At 38.4% G+C, this 22,352-nt stretch overlaps 1 protein-coding gene across 1 annotated transcript; it reads left to right on the forward strand.

Annotated features, from left to right (window-relative positions):
- The first annotated feature begins 6,507 nt into the window (after positions 1–6,507).
- LOC122022604 lies at positions 6,508–11,809 on the forward strand. Its single transcript, XM_042580636.1, has 3 exons — positions 6,508–8,989; positions 10,513–10,823; positions 11,176–11,809. Exons 1-3 carry the CDS (start codon positions 6,954–6,956, stop codon positions 11,526–11,528), a joined length of 2,700 nt encoding a protein of 899 aa, XP_042436570.1. The 5' UTR covers positions 6,508–6,953; the 3' UTR covers positions 11,529–11,809.
- The last annotated feature ends 10,543 nt before the right edge of the window (positions 11,810–22,352 follow it).

The raw sequence follows: 22,352 nt of genomic DNA on the forward strand, positions 1-22,352 counted from the left end.
TCATTTTGGCGATTGTCTTGGTGGTCTTATAGGTGGTTGTATCGATAGTTCGAGGAATGGAGTCGAGGTGGTTCTAGCTCCTATCTAGGGACTAAGTTATCTCAGTGTCGGTTTATCTAGGCCCTTGCATCATTGTGTCAAGTGTATCTCACGGGTGTACGCCTGATAGCGTAGGAGAAGTTATTCTACTTTAGAGTCATTCCTTTATGACTTGACTGACACTTTAAACAAGTTGCTCACACTCTTTGATGTCATGAGAATACAACTAGTGGTAAGTGCAGCAGCGAGCTTTTCCTTCTTAGGTTGGCTGGCTGGGGTTTGTTGTAAATATGAGAACTGTTTATGGTTTGCACCGCTCTCTCCTCTCTTCGGATGGGGCGTAGTTGAGGAACTTGTGAGAAATCTTGTCCTATGATGGGGGCTTCTTGCCCGTTTGGGAGTCGGGATGGCTTCACCCTTCCGTGCTAGCTGAGCCTCCTCCAAATGGATGTACTTCTCAGCCCATTCTAGTAGTTTCTCATAATTTAGTGGAGGGTTCTTCACCAGAGATCTAAAGAAATCTCCATCCACCAAACCTTAAGAGAAGACACTAGTCAGAATTTTTGAAGGAGTCCAGGAGACATCCCACACGCCTCAGTTGAATTGCTGAAGGTACTTTTAGAGGGATTCTCGAGGTTTCTGTTTCATGGTGAATAGGTTGAGAGGTGTCTTCTAATACCTCTTGCTGGTAGCGTATTGGTGTAGGATTGAAGCTATCGAAGGAGTTGATAGAGGAGGTGGGGAGACGACTGAACCACCATTAGGCTGAGCCTGACAAGGTGGTCAGGAAGACTCAACACTTAACTCTATCGGTGTACTAATGAAGTAGAGAGACATTCTCAAAATGACAAAGGTGATCCTCAAGATCCAATGACCCAATAAATTCACCTAGTTACAGTTGCTGAAAGTGGTGAGGAAGTTCCGGCTCAAGAACTTCTCTAGAGAAAGGAATTCATTGAACACTCCCTTCATTGGAAGAGGGAGCCTTTCCTTTGTGGTCACGACGAGGCATCTCTCTCACTTAGGATTCATGCGAACCCTTGCCTAGGAGGGTCTCACCTCAATTGATTGACACCATGGCCGATGAAACCCACTGTGAAGGGTGATGGCATATTAATTGGAGGAGGTGCACCTGCCATGATAGGGAGAACTCTCATTATTGGAGGTCGTAGGTGGACATGTTGTTGTAATATTCCCTGTAATGCCTTGGAGACCATTTCATTGATGTTTTCTTATATGTTGGAAGTCGTTTAGCCATGGCTTTTCTTTCCATCAGAGTTGCGGTGGTCAACAGTCCTTCTAGTGTTCACCATCACAGTGTCTTGGCTCAGAGTTTCCACATACGATGCTAATTTATTCTAGTAAAATATCATAGATAATGAAACCACCAATCAATAAACTTACCAACACACGCTTTCTCAAGAAACCATAGGCGACTAAGATGAAAAAGCTTGAAATGTACTCCAAAAGAGAGTTAGATTGATCGTGAGACGGATCCCAAGGCCACCTCGACGCTCAAGTTAAAGTTTGCTTGAGATGATATTCAAGAGGAAGAAAATGGAGAAGAAGAGTAAAACCTATTCTAAGATTTTGAGAAAATTGGGGATCCCTTGTCATTACCTTCGTGAATGTTTATATGATTCTCTAGAGAGCATCTCCACATCAGTCGAAATGATATCATTAAGGGAGCTAATGAGAGGACCAGACTCGATAGCCGTCAATTGTCACTCCATTTATCTAGAGTCGTGTATTCATAGGAGAGTATTTAGGAGACTGAATATGGCAACCTTGTAACCGCACTTGATCCTCAGGATGCCATGTGCCTTGAAATATTCACAATTACAGTCATCTAGCTTGTATAGGGCGTAGACCTGTCTTAAAGATGAAAAAGTGAGGTTGATATGGAGTGATCTTGAGAATAGACAAACTCAGACTCTGAGATTGAGACTGAAACGATGTTGAGATCTAATGTTGAAAGAGGGTGTTAGCGAATGGGGTTGAGACAAATATGATGCCAGCAATTACAACAAGGTCTGAGAGGGAGTCTGTTATTGAGACCAAGGGAGAGTCTGTTTCTAAGAATGAAAGGGAGTCTATTGATGAGACTGGGAGGGAGTATGCCACTGATACTGAGAGGAAGCATGTTGCCGAGACCGAGATTGAGTTCGTCGTTGGAGTCTGCCATCGAGACTAAGATGGAATATGTCACAGAGACCGAGAGAAAGTCAATAGTTGAAATAGAGATTGAGAGGAGCCGAGATTTAGATGGAGTCCTTTGTTGGAGTCTGTCGTAGAGACTGAGATGGAATTGCTCAGGAGTTTGTCGCAAAGACTGAGAGGAAGTCGATAGTTGAAGTTAAGACCCAGAGATGACGTCGAGACTTGGATTTGAGCCAAGGAAAGTGTTGAGATTAGGAGTCGAGATTGAGAGTCGGTGCAAGGGGTTGAGATTTAAGCCAGAAGGGATGTCAGGATTTGAGGCTAAGCTAAGGAAGGTGTCAGAATTGAGATCTGAGATAGGGGCTACAATATCTGACTTGCCCTTGTTTAACTTTGCATCTTTGGAATGAATGTGCTGACTCACTGGAGTCAACTTTTAGTTCTTTTTATAATGAGTTTGACCCTCTATGAGCATCACATATGACATTTTAACTTTGACTGATAGTTCAGTGTGACTTTATATCCTATGGGACACATAGGACTGTAGAACTCAACCACATCATTTCTCATTCGTAGATGTCTAATTATTTTTTTACATGAATTTTAACTACAACCATAATTCTTATTAATACATTCTACCCTACCTCATAATCACCAAAGTACTTCATCTACAACAATATACTATCTCATAACTCTACTTTCTATTTTTAACTTCAAGAGGCTTTAAAACTTAACTCTACTTTCTATTTTTAACTTCAAGAGGCCTTGAAACTTATGTATAGGGTCATAATTTTATTGGATCTATTGATTAATTAATTGAAGATAATGAAGAAATTAAATTAAAGTCATTAATATTAATTAATTATAGCATATATCTTCATAAATGGCCAGCTAATTCATTAATTATACCCATCAATTAATTTATTATCGATTATGCTTTCTATTTATACTTACATTTATCCTTATTTCCTCGTTAATTGCCTTCTATAATTTTATATGAGATTCTATTCTTCATTTAATATAATTCTTTTCTTAATTGACATATTAATTATTATTATTATTATTATTATATTTTGTAATTAGCTAATACCGTTCTATTTAATTATATGTCTTATAAAACCCAATACCATTTTTCTTCTCAATATCTCTCAAAAAGCTAATCATTCTTTGTTGGTGCTTCTTGCCCTTTCTTTTTCTTATCAGCGATTCCATACGTTTCTCCTCTCTTGCCATGATACTATCAAAGAACGCCCTTCTCCTCCCTCACTTATAATATTTCTTCCTCACTCTTTCATTTTCTTCTTTGATAATAACATGAATTAAAGATTTTTTTTTTCTATATAATGTAAAGACAAATACAATTCGCCTCGACCCAACTTATAACATGGATGAAAAGATAACATGGATGAAAAGATGAATGAGGGACGAATCATAATCAATCAAGGTCAAATTGCCACTATGATATACCTGTAATTACATTATAGACCATCCGTCCCTAATATAGGTCTCTATATTTTTAGTGTACTAACTAAAAATATATGTCATATTTCCATAGTGCAAAATTTTCAAAATTGACTTTATAGTTTTAGCTATATTTCTTCAAAGCTTGAAAATATTTAATTTCCTGTCCTAAGGTCCTAAGGTAGAGACGGTGAAAGTATGACATCTTTAATGTAATGGTTAGGGGTTAATTTTTAAAAATATTTAATTTCCATTGCATTTAATTATTAAATAACTCTAATAATTTTAAAATATTTTTTAATCGCACCATTTATCTCTTCTCCGTTCTCTAATATTTTTAAAATAATTTAAAATTTTTATAACATGTATTACAGTTAATAATCATATATATTTTTATGCCACAACTAAAATATAGGAAATTGAAAGATAACGACAGAGAGAAAACAAGCAAGAATTTAAGATGTAAGGAAAGGAAAAAAAATAGACAATAATTTAAGATGTAACTGAAAAATAGACAAGAATTTAAGATGTAAAAAATGATATTAAAAAATTTTAAAAGGGCAAAAATTGCTCCCCTCATTTAACAAATCGTTAAATGAGCCTTGTTTTTTTAAAAAAAAAAAATATCAAAACGAGGTCTCATAATATGTTTTTTATGAAAAATATTCTCTGTTTTTTTTTCAATGCTGCTGTAGCATTACTAAGTAGCTTTGATAATATATATAGTATCTATTGAATAACTACTGTAACATACAAAAAAATCTGATTATATATATAATTAATCGAATTAAATTAGATTTTATGATATTTTAATTTTTATGTCTAAGTGTGCAAAAGCTTAAAAACATAAGAAGACACAGCAGACGAGAATGATGATATGAAAATTGAGTCAACGGACTCAGTGCATCTGAGGGATGAAAAAATTATGGAAAAATACACCGGTGGAACGAGAATGACGCACGTGGCGCTTCCGAGGGACAAGAAGCCGAAGTAGAAAACTGCTCGAGGAGAAGGCTGGAGTTGAGTTCGGGCGAGCTTAATTCTGAAAGGCTAGAGGATCACCAAAGTGATCGGAGAAGAAACCAGCGAGTAGAGAAGGTGTCGAACGGTCAACGCATGGCTGACCTATCCGGGCGTCCAGACCACTTGGTGCTAAAAGGGTGTCTTGTCGCAGTGGATCAACTTTGGGTCCATGTCAGCAACGAGTCCAGATGCCTGAGTGTGCTACCTACTCAAGAACTTAGAAGAATTGATGCCTACAAATGTGCAAAAGAACTTTGGAAAAAGTTCTTCCAACTCCACGAAGAACCAAGAAAAGAAGAGTCTGACTCTTCGATGGACATTATTTCGTTATCCGACTCTTCGATGGACATCAACTTTGTGTCCACGTCAGCAGCGGTCCAGGTATCTAAGAGTGGATAAATTCTTATCCCTTCACCCTTGCGAAGCGGATTGAGATGGCCAGCTGGGAGCGCCTATATCGGGTCCGAGCGTCCTGCTCGTGTCACGTCATCAAACAGTCACTTCGACCAGTGACCCTATAAAAGGGGCTCTGGTGTTCAAGATTTAACATAACATTTTTTGCACTTCGATTTTCAGTCTTGTTTTCAAGTTATGTGTTTCCAACGTTTGTAAGAAGCTTTTCCGCCAAGGACGAAAGGAGAATTTTATTAGTACTTTTAATATCTTAGATTAACAATCTCCTAAATTGTAACTAAGTAAAAATTGATAGGTTCTTTCAATTTATGCAATATAGATTTTCTTCAGCAAAGTGCTTATCTTAATTAAAGTCGAAATTCTCGAGAAGAGTTTTTTAGGATAATTTACTCTCTCTTATTAGTCATACGAGACCTATCAAAATTATTTAAATTTCATAAAAAATAGCTTTAAGTTGATTGAAACTATTTTTATAAGAGTGTAATAATTATTTATAGTAGCAAATTGCACCATGGTAATTGAGCTTTTCGTCAATTTTATCAAAACTATTTAAATTCATCAAACCATTTTAAATTTATTAAAATTACTCTAATGTAATAGCTAGTTAGCTGTTAGAATATCGTAAATATTGACTCTCAAACTCTAAATTTCGAATATATCAGTAAAGATGACTAGCATGTAATCGAATCTAATCGAACTCGAGCTTGAGTTCATGCTAACTTGAGCTTGAGAAAATTATATAGGCTTGACTTGAGCTCGATCAAATTTGTGAGTTTGAACTCAAGCCTGAGCTCAAGTCAAGTTCATATACTTTAATCAGACATTCTTTTTTAATTTATTCTTCATTTTAAAAGTACTAATAATTTTAATTATTAAAATATTAAATTAACTTAGCTTAACAAGGTTCGACAAACTCTTGAATCAATGTTAAATGAGCTCGAGTTCAATTTAAATGTTAAATGAGTCAGTTCAAATTCAATCAAATTTAAACTCAAGTTAAGCTTTGATTGAACAGTTCATAAACGACTTGATTTATTTGCACCCTTAATCATCATATCCTACCTAAGGACTGTATATAAAGAATGGACATTCTGGATAAAATATATGACAGCAAGTTCATTTAATATTTTTTATAATTGGTTAAATGTAAAAGGACGCCCTTTTGATTTTTTTTTTCATTTTAAAACTAACAAATGTAATTTAAATAAATATAGAGTAGAAAAAGAAATCCGGTAGTTTTGCTGATGTCAGAATAAAGAACAGGAGGAAGTCCACCATTTCATTAAAATCTATAAAACTGAACAAATATTTCGGAGGGGTGTATTTTGAAATACAAAGAGCATGGGTGTCGTTGTGTTAAACAACCACCAAGACTATAAATTGGGTATATCCATAAACAGGGCCGTCTAGCTACTCGGCGGTCTTTGATTACAGCTGCGGCGGAGCCGAAGCGTCGAAGCGACCACACGAGCAGTGAGGAGCACCTGGATCGACGCTGGTGGTTGTTGTCGAGGCTTCCGACATGGTGCTTGGGATCTACACGTCCAAGGTCAGAATCTGATAAAACCCTTGATCCACTCTGGTGCCAAGAATCCTCCAGTCTCGATTAATTTAGGGTTAGGATGGCTTAGGTTTCCGACATGGCTACACGGTTTCGACATTCTTTCTCAATTTTTTTCATGTAATCCATGAATTCATTCGTATCCTGTGATTTGCCCTCCCCAAGTGCTATCCCCCGATCTACAATAATTCTTCTGGTGGATTTCGCTGCCTGATCGAGAAAGGGATCGGTTTTGGCCACGCTGTGAGTGCTTTTCCGTCCTTTTTGCCTACTTCTCTTGCAGTCTCCTCAGAAGATGCGCCGCGAAGCGCCTGCTAGAGGTGGACGGGACATGTCGCATATGTCTGCCAACGAAGCCGGCAACTTGAAGGACCATAGATCTGATTGGCATCATGATCAGTTCATACGTCGACCCCATCGAATCAGCTTAAGCCCTTCGAGCAGGGATAGGCATCCTCGCTCACCCCCCATCCGCCGGAGCTCCTCCACAGATCGCAGGGACTACGCCTCTAGGCGACCTGATTATGGGAAGCAGCTCCATAATGACCCCACATCAACTCCCCATCGTCGCTACTTGCACTCACCCAATCAACGGGAAGGTTATGAACTACCACACAGATTTATGCTGTCAAATGACTCCAATTTGAAGCCAGAGCTGTCCTCTAACCCAAAAATGTCTCACATGATCGAAGACGAAGAATATCTCCTGAATGACAATGGTCTTCCAGGGGCTTCACATTTGGGGCTCGAAACCCAGAGCATGCTGTATCAAAAGCGGCTTATTTGGGATGATGGATCACCCCAAACTTTCTACTCACTGCCTGAAGATGCGAATTTCTCAACTGAAGCTGCATTGCTCAAGCAAGAGTACACAGGAAGAAATAGAGTGCCATTAGATGTGGGGTTCCGTGACTACCACGATCGACTGAGAAATCCATTCGATGAGAGACATGGAGTGAAGGCATATACTAGTGATGCATCTTTTGCAACAACTCCATCGTTGAGGTCCTATGGTGGTGCCTCATCATCCAATCTTTCAAAAAATGATATGTTGAGCTTGTATGATGATCACCCTCACCAACCTTCAGATGGTTACTTAAGAGATGGTTCAAACAAGTATATAAATGACACTTTTGACAGGATTGGGTATGTTCAAATGCAGATTTCTGAACCACTGAGAAGGAACCCACTTAGTCCAGCTCAAATGGATCCTCAGTACTTTGAACCTGACGGATTTAGCCAGAGAGAGCTAAGTAATCGTAGATTTCTTGTTTCAGATGAGATATATGAAAAAATACCATGGAGGTCTCATAGTGACCATCACGACAAGATGGGCTCATCTTTCAGGGATCGTGTAGGAGGTAGGATTGGAGAATTGGATGCTTCAAGAAATGTTACAAGTGAAAGTGGCCATTGGGATAAACAATATTATTTACACGAAGATGCAGAGTTGGAGTATCAAGAGGTTAAGAACATTAAGGCTGACTTTTTGGAAGGTTCTTCTAGTGGGCATACTTCTGGATACAAAATAAAACCATCACGAGTTCATGAATTAGCTACTGTTGAAGGAACATATGCTTTAAGGTCTGTTGCTGGTCTTAATAGTTACAATGAAAGGCCTACTAGTCCTACTTATTATGGTCGTCGAGTGAATGTATATGGACAGGTTATCAAATCGCCACAGAGGGAAGCTGATATGTATGATCTTTATGAATTGCCATCTGAAAGAATAACTAGAAAACAGTTTGTTTCTGATGTTCGCATAAGTGAACCTGATCCAAGAAGCCTTGTTTCTAACAATCAAACTGCCTTTAGATCAATTTCCTCAGCAGGTGCTACTGGTAACATGTGGTCAGAGAGAAGGGATGAACAACAAGAGGTAATGCAATCTAAGCGCATGGCTATTGGGCATAGCAAATATAAAACAGTTTCTCATAGGGTGTCTAGATCTGATAATTGGCCGACTGCTGGAGAAACTCTCAGACATCCTAAACATGGACATGGTACAAACATTAAAAAACGACTCAGGTCTGGTCCATCAGAAGCTCATGGCTCATATAATTCTGAGAGAAGACAGGAATTTTTCAAATCCCACAAATCTTGGAAGAAGGACCTAGAAGAGCGGAATGAAGGTCCTGCTCATGATAGATATGTTTCTGATGATACTAGGACACAAAGAAAGAGGGATCCAGTTGAAGGTTCTGAAGAATTTAAGCAGCAAGTCCACAAGTCCTTTCTTCGATTTCTTAAGTTGCTGAATGAGGATATGCAGCAACTTAAGAGATATCGCGAGCAAGGAAATGAGAGTCATCTTTGCTGCATATGTGGCAGGTCTGTCTTCTTAATCTGTGGTAGCCTACTGGAAGTTGAATGCTTGGTCCCACTTCAACTGAGAAGTACTTGATTGACATATCATCAATTGCTTTCCGGTATTAGTATCTTTAACTTAAATACCTTTCTTGCAACTGAATGGAGTTAGTATGCGTAATAAGCATACTGTTGGCTTATCCTTCTATTTGATAAGGATTAAGGTTTTGCAGTATTTTGTTTTAGTTGGAGGGAAGCCAAAAAAAGTGATATACCTATTGGATCTAGGTAATGCCATCCACTAAAAAAGAGATGCCATCCACTAAAAAAGAGAGATGATTTTTTGTGGCAAATGATTTTCCTTAGGAGTTTGGTTGTTATTAACACAATATGGGTTAAACAAAGTTTTGTTTTGTGGAGATTGGTTGTGGCAAATTGGAATTATGTCGATGGTAGTGATTGATCGGTCTTGCTACTTCTTTATAGAAGTGTAAATTTTCTGGAGTTCTTATTGTTATGTATGTCCAAGTCACTAGATAGGATAGCAAGTAGTTTGAAGACAGCTATTTAAGTTGGACATTCATCACCTAAATATGAGCACAAATTTGCACTCTTCTTTCAGATTGGTGTATCGATAACATGATTTATTTATGCTGTTCCAGAAAATTCTTAACACCTTGAATCTGGACTTCACACTCTAAACACAACTGGTATGGTAGATGTTGAATTCCATGTAGTTTCACAACATTGCCTTTCCAATGATATCATGCCACCATGATGTAATATTCGCCTTCTGATGCCATATAAAATTCTGGCTGTTAGTAATGTGATACTTTTTGGTACCACAAAAAAACATGTCCGTACTGGATGCAAAATTTTATCTTTCCATCCTGAATAAGGAAATCTAATAGTGAGACTCTGGGTCACAACCTTGGATGGCTGCATAATAATTGGGACAGCGTATCTGGTTGAATTTGGTTCGGTGTCAAAGTTCATGATTTTGTTTTCTATTCATTCTATGATTTCATCTGACCCCCTTTTGGCCTTTTTGTTCAATTGGTAAGTGACAAAGCTAAATGACTGGAGAAGATATGTGAAGATGACACCAAGTAGTTGGGACAGATTTTACCTCTACACCTGGAATTCAACAGTTTCGTCAAGTTCTTTTATTGTAACGGTAGTTTCATTGAGATTTTCTGCATATTGATGTCGATAATCATGATGCTAGGCTTTTTGAACTGTCAGTAATTATTCGTTTACTTATTTAGGGTACAAACTATGGAAGTAACTCTGTTCAGACGGATCTGACCTTTTGGTGTGGTTAAGCTACATATATAATATAATTGTTCTATTCTAGTACAAGCATTTCATTCATTTCTGGATGATAGTAGTCACACAACAAATGCCATTAGCAACATGATGTGGAGAGAACACTAGAAGAACAGAATTTAGGAATTTTTGCCATTGTTCAGATGGATAGGGAATATGCTATAACCTATTTGTTGTATTGCCTTTAACAATTTTCCTTTATTCCCCTTTTCATCCAGTACGTCAGAGAAGTTTCCTGACACACACAGCTTGGTGAGTCACTTTTATCACTCTGGCAAGGTGGGTTTAAAGACAGAACATTTGGGTCTTCACAAAGCACTTTGTCTTCTTATGGGATGGAATTGGCTTGTGGCTCCTGACCAAGCAAGGACTTATCAGTCTGCTGCTGCTCCTGAAGCTAAGAATCTGAAAGAGGACCTCATTCTCTGGCCTCCAGTTGTTATTTTCCATAATAACTCCACTGGGAAAAAGACCCTCAATAACAAGAATACTGTCCTGTCTACGGAAGGGATACAGGAAATACTGAGAGGTTAGTTTTATAAATCACCTTTTCCTTCACTTCTCTTAAAGCTGGATATTGCTACAGCTTTAGCTAGAGATCATTATGAATGCCTGCAAGTTTTTTTATTGAGACCAATAGTTTTGTTCAAAAAAAGTTATTTGATTATGTATTTGGTTCTCTTATAAATAAATAATGGAAACCACATAGATATAACTAAATGCATCATCCATTGTGATGGAAAAACACCAGAAGCATGGCATTACATGAAAAACAAAGAAATACTCTTGTTACATGCACCATTTATTTTAGTTTTGTTGATCCTGGAAAAGCCTTAGGTTTTTTTTTGTAGCGTTTAATACTTGTGGTCTGTGAATTACAGAATTGGGGTTTGAAGTATTAAAAACAACAATTTGTAAAGGGAACCCATCCAATCAAAGTGTGTTCTCCATCAAGTTCTTCCCAACTTTTTCCGGGCTGCAAGAAGCAGAGAGGCTTCACAAACGACTTGCAGAAAATCATCATGGCAGACAAGATTTTCTTCAGAGGTCTTCCAGCAAAAATAACCCAACAAATGAAGGCGAAGCTTGCTTTAAGAAATTCCCTTCTCTTTATGGATACATGGCAATTGCAGAAGATCTGCCTAAGCTTGATTCAGAAACAATGAAACGATGTATGGTTAAGAGTAAGAAGGATATTGAGGCCATCGCCGATGCCCCACTCAATTTGGATTGAATACCAGGAGGTTTATCTGTTTTGCTTTCCAACAGAACCTGAAAATGGTCAGTTAAGGCTAGTTAGCGGTTTATCTGTCAGACATCTTTTGTTTAGAAAAGAAAACCACATTCCTATTCGCAAAAGCAGTTCCATATCTTAGTGATGCAATGAATATATTTTTGTTAAAATCGCTTTTCAGTTTCTTGTATAAATATGATACTGAAGAATTTCAGTCCACATAAGGTGAGTTGGGAGGGCTTCTTTCAGGACTTATGGAAGTTGTTAAGATCTTGCATTTTTGTGTTTCTGTCACCTGGACAGTAGATGATAACTTTATTTTGCCAAGTATGCTATTGTAGTTAAAATTACTGTTTTTCTGATGTAGTGAGAAATCTTTGCAAGGCCTTCGAGTAGCTAAAAATTATTATTTATCTTTAACATGTTAAAGATAATTTAGAACTATAACATATATAGTTGAGGGGTAAGGGTAATTTTGGTAAAAATATGTTTATTGAATAAAATGTTAATGTCAAATGCTGTGCAAGACAACAATAATAATCAAGTCCTATATTTTATTAAATTCTATTTCATATTATATTATTATTTATATTTAAATAAATTTTATATTATTTTATCGTAACTAGTAAAGTTTTTTTTTTCTTCTTATTTAATGTGTGTTTTTATCATAATTTTATATTATTGAAGTATTTATTAATCATCCTAGTATATATTTGTAACATCCTAAATATGTATTTTAGATATTTTCTTTATAGATGTAATTTTATTTTTTGCTATAATATTTTTATTTTTTTTATTTTTTTTATACTCGCATTTCACATATCTACTTGAACATTTCAACATTCTTTTTTTTTATTTTTATGATTCTCATCTTTTATTTGTATCGTTATAGTCTAATATTTAATTTCATAGACTATATCCAATATTTAATCAATAATTAAAAGATAAAGAATATTAGAAAAATATAAAAAATCTAGAATGGTCTAACCATTTTAAGTTGAAATTAAAGATGTATAAAGTTGATGGAGCAAGTTATAAGTATTGGAACTCTAAGGTGCAGGTTAAGAAAATTTACCATAGGGTTAAAACATAATTCGATCAGTAGACTGATATTAGAAGCGCAGTGTGTAATTTATTGATAAATATTGGTGTGAAATGAAAAATTAAAAATATTTTACATGCAACTTGAAAATATAGAATAATTGAGAATATAGAAAATACGGTAAATCTTCATGGTTTGGCCGGTCAGAAAATAAATTTATCTAGTTAAAAAAATTAATTAAGTTAATTAAAAAATTAATTAAGTATTATTAATGAAAATTAATTAGGTATTATTTTTAAAAAATAAATATAAAAATATGTGAAAAAACAAATAATTGACATATAAAAATATTATATTACTTGGATATGCTTAATAATAATCCTAAAAATTATTAAACAAAGTCAGATTATTTAGCATTGTCTTAGAAAATATTGAAGTGTTGCGTGAGTTGAGCCGTTGAGGAGTGAGATTAATGATTTCTCTTCAAAATGAAGAGTCATTTTTATTATTAATTAATTAATTAATCAATTATTTTTAACTAATTACTTAATATAGAATAATTCATTTTGCATCTAAATTTTGAAAATTAATTTCAATTGTTTTACTCTTTTTTTTTTTTCAAGTGAATTGAATGGTGAATATTTGAGTTAACTTTTACGCATCCACATTAATGAATCTAAATAATGTACTAAGTCAGTATTTTCGCTCAATTAATTATATTAGATCAACCTTTCATTACTAAAATAATCTTAAATATTAATTTCTCATTCATTTAAGAAATTAATTTAAATGATCTACTTATAAAATAGTCATCTATATTCATATTTGATTTATTGGTTACAAACATCAATTTTCTGGTATGGATAAATTTAAAGTCTCAAACAAGAGTTATAGCAAAAGACTTGCATCGGAAGAGATAACTTGTGGTTTGAACCTTCTATAGTAGATTATGTTCAGACTTACTTGGTTGTCCATTGAATTATGTTTTGAATTGTTCAGCCGTTGTTGTAAACCAAGATAATCTGTAAGTATCCTGGATTGGTTTTAATGTGACCAACTATGTTAAGTTAAATTTTGTGTTATTTGATACCTTGTGTTTAAGTGTGCAGGGACTTAGGAACACAGAAAATTGAGCGGAAGACCTAGTGAGTAAGAAGGATGACACCGAAAGTGAGTCAACGAGCTCGGTGCATCCGAAGGACGAAGAGTTGTAGAAGAGTACAACAATAGACGAGAAGGATGCACGCGATGTTTCTGAGGGACGAGAAGTCAAAACAGAAGACAGCTCGAGGAGAAGGTCGGAGTTAAGTTCGGATGAGCTTAACTTTGGATGACCATATTATCTAAGCGACCGGAACAACCGGACAAGTCAACATGAAGTTGACTTGTCCAAGTGCCTAGACCTTATCTAGCTGCCCGGACTCTAGGCGCCCCATTGAGATGTTGTTGCGAGGATGACGTTCGGAGTCCACGCAAGCAAAACTCTAGGTGCCTGGACCATGTCCAGGCGCCCGGGTAGTGAGAAAATCCTATCACGAAGTCGTTGCGAAACAAATAAGGCACCACGGTGGAGGTGCTCGGACTTGATCTAGGTGTCCAGAGCTGCCACGCCATCAACGGTTATATTTCGACTAGTGAGCTATAAATAGAGCTCTGGTCCTCTTCATTCAAACAACACACTGTACTTTCATTTCTGAATTTATTCTTTGTTTCTGTTCGAGTATTAACGTCTGTAAGAGGTTACTCCGCCTTCACCGAAGGAGATCTACTAGTTGAGCTTCCACTGTTTTGATTTAGTAAACTCTCTAGTTACAAACCAAGTAAATTTTTTTGTCTCTTACTTTGTTTGTATGTTTTTAATTTTTGTTAAACGTGTGTTCCTTGCTAAGTTCCATAAGTGAGAGAAGTACTAACCTTCTTTCAGGGTAATTCACCTCCCTCTTGTTCGCCTACTCGGACCATTGCAATCATACTCACACAATAACTCTTAGACTTCTACTAGTTCTCTGTCATGTTCATTTTGATCATTGACAATATTTGAGAATTCATAAGTGCTTATAATTTTGAAGAGACCCTCACTTCACACTTATATAGATGATTTCTTATTAAGAGTATCCTACAATACCTCATTATACCCTTTGCGAAATAATATAGAAATCATTAAGAGTTTTTGCTTATCCTCTACCTATTTTGTATGTAGCACTTTTTTGTCTTCATGAATGAATTAAAGTAATTACTACTAGGTGCCTTGAGTCTTTTAACTTAGTTGCCCCTTTTAAGCCATGATCTTAGAATCTCTAATCAACATGATTAAGTTACCATTACTAAATTCAAATATTGGATTTTAAACTCATTCCCTTAAATAGATAGTTTACTGCAAGTATTTATAATTAGCAGATTCACACGATTCTCCATATTCAATAGAAATCTCATGACCAGAGATCTACTATTTTAATGATGTTAAGTCTTTAACAAATATTTTAAGACTTACTATTTGACACTAGTGTCTTTCTTATAGCTTCTTGGCTACCATAGTGTATCATGATTATTGGCACATATCAATGCATTTTTATGTAATTCATTCATCCCCAAATGAGATACTTATACCTTAGCTAAATATTCCCACATTTATTGGTTCACCATTCATTTTTTTAGCTCTATAGGAAGGTTTACGACCTTTCCACTCATAGAGTATTTTTCACCTTTATCACAGTGAGGGTTGTTGGAATCGGAGCGCAGCGAAAGACATATAATGAATCATGGATCTTTTCGTGGTACATATAGTTTTACACAAAAGTAACATAAAAACATACCTCGAGTCCTCAATAGGTGTGAATGATATCACAGACAGATAGATAGATAAGAGCCCCACGTGTGACTCCTCTAGCGATATCCACGCGCACTAGATCACGAACTTGATACGATCAGTTAGGTGCTAGCCTCTTGGATTGGCAAAGCCTTGGAAGCACTACAATCTATTCCGAACGAAGAAGAATTTGATGAGGGAAACTCGGAGAGAATGAATTCTACTCTTGCATCTTTCTGAGGATGGCTACTTATAGCCTCCAAGGAATACGAAGAGTTAAGGTCTCAATTAATTCATCATTTATGATCTTCATTAATTAAGAAGATGAAGAGTTATAGGCTCCATAAATTCTTCATTTATAACCTTCATTATGATGACTCTTCAAATTCTTCATTAATTATTGATCCGGTGGTAAGAACGGGCGACCCGCCCAGGAGGAGGTCAGTGACACGTACGAGTCAAAGGTCAAGAGGGTCGACCCTAAAGTCCTGCCGAGCGGAATCTCCCAGGTCGGACGAAAGACAACTCGACCACAGGTCGGGTTTCCGACGCAAGGTAAAGGAGTTTCTGTGCCGAGCGGCCAAGCCGCCTGGCTGAGTCGTAGATCAAGGTGGCACAATCTCATCCGAGCACATGATCGGGGTCTTCCCGCTCGGTCCGATACACTCACATCCCCGCGTGCCTGGAGCACCGAGCGGCCGACCCGCCCAACCCAGGAATAGACAAAAGACAGAAAAGGACAAAAGGGACAGCTGGAGAGATCAGCCTAGAGACAGCTGCCGTCGACAATCGGCGTGGTCGACGGCCAGGCCGTACACAGAATCGTACGATGGAAGTTTCCAATGTCCCGTCAGGGATATGCTCGGACGGTTGCGGAATGACGCCAGACATGCTTTTTCTGACATCCATGTTTGAGGTATGTTTGGGGAAGTGTGCACACCTCGAGAAGTGCGCACGCACCTCCCCAAGGTCCTATATAAGGACCCCTAAGCTTCAGCGGAGGTATGCAATCATCCACACTGTAGCCACAGTTCTCATTGTCATGCTCCAGCTTTCTTCTCGCCTGACTTGAGCGTCGGAGGGTCGTCGCCGGGAACCCCTTCCCGGCCCGACTTTGTTGCAGGTTCGTCGGAGGCCCATCTCATCCCGACGCCTACACGAAGCCAGCAAAGAGCGCCTCGTCCCCAACTTTCATCAACTCATAGTTCGGACAGAATCAATTATCATTATGATGACTCTTCGAATTCTCCATTAATCATCATGATTATGGCTATTCGAATTCTCTCTTCTTTGTATCAAATAAATCCATATTTGATCTTGATCTCGACTAGCTTCCGATACCATTATTCATGTCTACGTGCTATGCGTGCGACCTCTAGGTTTTATACACGAAGGTAGTGTAAATCTATACATAGACTAAGGTGGTTGTCTAGCAATAATTTTTAGCCACCCAATGCAATAAAATTAATATAAGTCATAAACTGTAAACCACAATGAACCGATTACTGTGTAATTCAATCTCTTCATCTAAGTCTATATCCCAATTAATTCAATACATTATGCATCATTACCAAATTAATTGTTTTACTTGATTTCTAAGATATAATAGACTCTTCTTGAATGATAAATCATTCCTCCCATGACCATGGATTTCGAGTCACTAATATCTCTATCAAGTGGCCAGGATGTTAATGTTAGATCGAAAAGAATTTAGATATCTCCACAATTGCATGATATTGTCCACTTTGGGCCTAAGCCCTCATGGTTTTGCTCTTGGGCTCTACCCAAAAGGCCTCATGCCAATGGAGATATCTTTTCTCTTATAAACCCATGATCTTTCCCATGTGTTTCCAATATGGGACTATGTTTGCAACCTTGCAACCCCAACAATCCCCCCCTCAAACAAAGGACCATAGGCTTCCCACGTCCGATCCTCGACCCACCAGGTCTTCCTACCCCTCGGTCTACCCGACCTACTAGGACTTCCTGCCCCTCGGTCTACCCAACCTACTAGGACTTCCTTGCCTAGCCGCAACTAGGACTTCTTGCCCCTCGGTTCACCCGACCTACTAGGACTTTCCTTGCCTAGCCGCAACTAGGACTTCCTGCCTGGTGTCTGGTCCTCTTGATCCGAACATAGGAGCCCCCACTTTCTTTGTTCGAGGTCAATATTGTACTCACATGGTTCAATCAGACCATAGCTCTTGTGCACAGTCGGTGGTTAAACCTTCTGGCAGTCCGGGCTCTGATACCACTTGTTAGATCGAAAAGAATTTAGATATCTCCACAATTGCATGATATTGTCCACTTTGGGCCTAAGCTCTCATGATTTTGCTCTTGGGCTCTACCCAAAATGCCTCATGCCAATGGAGATATCTTTTCTCTTATAAACCCATGATCTTTCCCATGTGTTTCCAATATGGGACTATGTTTGCAACCTTGCAACCCCAACAGTTAACTCCTAATCCAAGAGAGCGATGAATCCTCTATTGACTCAACACTATTCTCTCTACACTTTATCATACACCCAATTACCGTATTAATCACAATCCGATTAAAAACTGCTTTTAACGGCGTCAAAACATATAACTCCACACATAGAATAAATGAAGGTCTCAAGTCAAAAGATCAGTTACACTCGTTCATAAGAGGAATAACTAATGATGCTTAATATGTGGTCTCCTCTTGAGCGAGTCGTGTCTAGTGTACCTCTAAACTCAAGGCACCCCCAAGTACAACTTGGATATCCATCCCTCGGTCTATCTTGACCTAGTTATACTCAGCGTTGATCTAAATATCCATGTCCCCTCTAGATATCTATCCGATCAAGGACGGTTTTCAAATTAATATACCCATTGATCTGTGAGACTTTATCATTAATCATATACATATAGAAAAGTAAATAATTAATGATAAATTCTTGTCTTTATTAAATAATTATCCACAAAATACATAAGAAGTGTCTTGACACATAAGTGCACACACTAACAATCTTGTAGTTTGTCTGAGGACAACTTCCCCTTATAATTATTTGAATAATCCTAAACTTCTCAAGCATTTATCATTATCTTGATATGCAATTCTCATCTTCCATAACAAAATTGGATTGATGAATATTGTTTTTTTTTTCTGAGAAACATTCCTTGATCAATACCTGCATTCTCTTTCTCAATCATCATAGATGATCTTATTTAGTTAACTTTTTTAACTATATTTCTAGTATTTGTAAACACTTCAAGGTCTCAATCTCACTTAGAAATAATTTCCATAACTCCTCCTATAATCAATGATGGAATATCCTTCACAATAAAAGACAAAGGTTGTAACACCTTTGGTAAAATTTTCCTTACACAACATAAGACCGCATTATCCTTGGGAACGATGTATCCTCATTAGACCTCTTAATCATGTTGAACCAGAAGTTACAATTGTCCAGTTGATGTTTGACCAATATTGTGTTGTTCTTGAGAATCATTTGATCTAGAGTGTAATGACTCGGCCCCTTGGGCGGCCCAATTGGCGACCTCTTATGTCGTCGACCGACGACCCTCGGCCGTGCCGTTACTCACTAGGTCTTCCCACCCCTGGCCAGTGGATTTTTGCCTTCCTCAGGATTCGAACTCTAGACCTCCAGGATAAGTAATAGAGTTTATGAATCCTGGTAGCCAAGATTGTCATATCCCAGGTACTCCTTGCCCGAATAAACTTTCGATAGCATCTCCCCTGTATGGGTGATAATACGAAACATTGCCCTCAAGGCCATATATACCTCGGCCAACACGACCGGAACAATAACAATAATAAAATACAACACATAGATATTCACGCAGTTTAATAGTTAACAAACTAGAACAGTGATAAGAAGACTCAAAAATAACCCTACTCAACTACACCCATAAAGCACAAAACTGATGTCCTACTCCACTACACCCATAAAACTCAAATCTGACGATAACATCAACTCACCTCTTCTGCCGTCTAGGCAGGCATGTAGTAAAACAAATCCAAATAAAACTCATCGACAATATCTGTAAAGTAAACTAATAGCAGTCCAGATAGTGCAATAAGAAACATAACAAAAGACCAAATAAATATATCCTCTCTAGATTTTTAGGGGACTAACAACTGGAACTCTCCGGACAGCCTCAACCTGAAAATAGTAAATATCCACGTGGTGAGTCAACTCCTCAGCGGGTAACTACTGATATGCATAATAAAGAAAATAACAACTAGCACTAATCATGCGTACAGTCTCCTAATATAAGAATGATAAATGTAACTGAAATAAACAAGAAAAAACTGTACTAACCAGAACATGGGTATAAGTATAACAAGGACGTCAGACCGAGAGGTATCAAAATCCTGCATGCATGTCAAACATATGTATCCAACCAATATGCAGCAAATAAATGCAGCAAACACAAGCAATAAATGCATCATGCATATGATGCCAATGACATGTCCTGGTCACCCCTGATGCAGTCAGTCATCTCACACACGATGGTGAGACCGAGTGAATAGGGTTGTGACAACCATGCACTCTGTCGTCACTGCTCCTGATGAGTGACCGAGTGGACGGGATGCTGTCGGAGTATATCTATCCTCCTACCCTAAATCATAAGTGGGGGAGCTCAATACTCTCATATCCCTGAGCCAGTCCAGAGGAGGGATCCCTGTCGACTACCACGCTGCGTCACACTACCCATGAGCGGACCAACGGAGAGCAAACTGTCTGTCGGCTTCCACGCTGCGTCTCTAAACCAGCGAGCTTAACAGAGCAGAACTGTCTGCTGGCTACCACGCTGAGTCACCGGACTAGCGGAGCCTAACAGCAGGACTGCCACACACCTGCCTGACATATCACAAACCCATGAGTGGTGGCGTGTGCAGATCTATGTAACTGGCGATGTGCTCAACAATAATGGAGCCGACTATCACACAACATGCAATCATGCGAGATGGTGCATGACACTAAGCATAGAAAATATCCAGAACCTATCCATATATATAATGTGTACCCTAAAACAAATTGACCTAATCAATGGTCAAGGTACACAGGTCAGATAAGGTATCAAAACCTAGGTCCTGAACATAATAAAAACATGGTTGTGTCACTACCTCTATAGACATGTATAATCAGGTAGGTACTAACATGAAGTACATAACAAATAAACAAAACAAGCATGTAACAGATCGGGTAGTGACCAGCCGAAGCAGATAAGAAAATAATCATTGTTATTTGTTAAAAACACTATTATGCATATCAAATGACATAAAGTCAAAGTATCCGCCTCCAATAGAAAGGTCCAAACCAGTCCAAATCCGACGTCGAAATGCTCGTCTCGCGTCAAAGTCCCGTGTCACAATATTTAGTTTAGCTAATTCTATCATGCATTCATTAACTAAACTAAATCCTAATCCATTGATCAATTAGGGTTAACTTCATTAACCCTAATCGTTCCACCTTCTAATTAGGACTTACTATAACATAATCCATCACATATTCAACATAAAAACTCACCTAAATATGTACTTACCCACTGCTAGAGGAGGTTGTTGCCGGATCCAGTGGCTGCAGCAAGGTGGAATTGCTTATCAACAACACAATTATCCTAAAAACACAAACAACAAATTAATCTTTTAATCCACCACTTCTACCATACAACTTACCCTTGTATCTCTGATTTCCCTGCCAGAACAGTGCTGCTTGACCGGAATTCAGGCCGGAAACCCTAATTGTTGCTATCGGAATACTTCACAGCAGAGCCTTCCTCTCCCTCACAACCCCCAACCGTGACTAGATCAGAAACTAAGAAGAGGATCAAGATCAAGAACAGAGATCAACCTCAACTATAACTTGGTATGACACTTACCTCCAAAATCGTCGACAGAAGTGAGAAGGAGGAGAAGGGGGAAAAAGCACAGGTCGGCTGAGGCTAGGGCTCAGCGTCGACTGTGATCAGAGGTCAGCGCGGCGGAGAGTTGGTTGAGGAAGGCAGCGGCGCGAGAGGGCACAGCAGCGATCGGGGTGGCAGAGCAGAGGTTAGGGCAACAGAGATTTGTCGGCGGCCGGTGCTTGGGGTGTGGCTGTGAGTTGTGTCGGCTTCGTCCTAGCAGCGGCGGCTAGGGCACAGGGACGGTGTTGTTGGGTCAGCACTACTCCGTGTGGCGTCAGCTATGGTGGCGGCGGCACAAGAAGAGAAGACTAGGGCACGGTGAGGAGTGGCGCTGCTCCGTGCGACGACGACGGCTAGGGCACACGAGGAAGGGAAAGAGGATTGGGAAGGGAATCGGCGAGGGAGAGGATGAAGCCCTTGGCCACGGCTTTAATCACGAGGAAACCGTCGCGTGGCGGTTTTTTGAGAGAACGACTATGACATAGCAAGGAGAAGGCATCGCGAGCAAAGAGGAGGAAACGACGAAAAATGAAGAAAAGGAAAAAGAAATAGAAATAAAAAGAAAATCAACATTTCCTCGCTTAAATGAGCAGCTAAAATAGGCTTTCCCGGGACCCACCCAAATTTTATCACTGTAACTGAAGCCATACGGTCTCCGAAAAATTCCAGAAATTTTTTTAAAAATTTCGAAAAATTTCCTTATCATTATTCTCCATTTTTCGATATTTTACATTCTCCCCTACTAATAAAAATTTAGTCCCCAAATTTCGTTATCTACCACCAGCAAATACTAACAACAGGTAAAGCGTATAAATGTTGAATGGTAAATTAAATCACATACCTCAAGTGAAAAGATGGGGGTATCGAGCTCGGATCGTATCCTCGAGCTCCTAGGTAGCCTCCTCGTCCGAATGATGCTGCCATCCGACTTTAACCAGGCGGATAGTTAAAGTCGGATAGTCTTGTTCCGCAACTGACGCTCTTTCCAGTTCAGAATCTGTACTGGAACCTCCTCATAAGTGACGTCAGGCTGAACGGGAACTGAGATATCTGTTAGCACATGTGTCGGGTTGGATACG

The sequence above is a fragment of the Zingiber officinale genome, chromosome 9B (assembly GCF_018446385.1).
Source record: "Zingiber officinale cultivar Zhangliang chromosome 9B, Zo_v1.1, whole genome shotgun sequence".
Taxonomy (NCBI): Eukaryota; Viridiplantae; Streptophyta; class Magnoliopsida; order Zingiberales; family Zingiberaceae; genus Zingiber; species Zingiber officinale.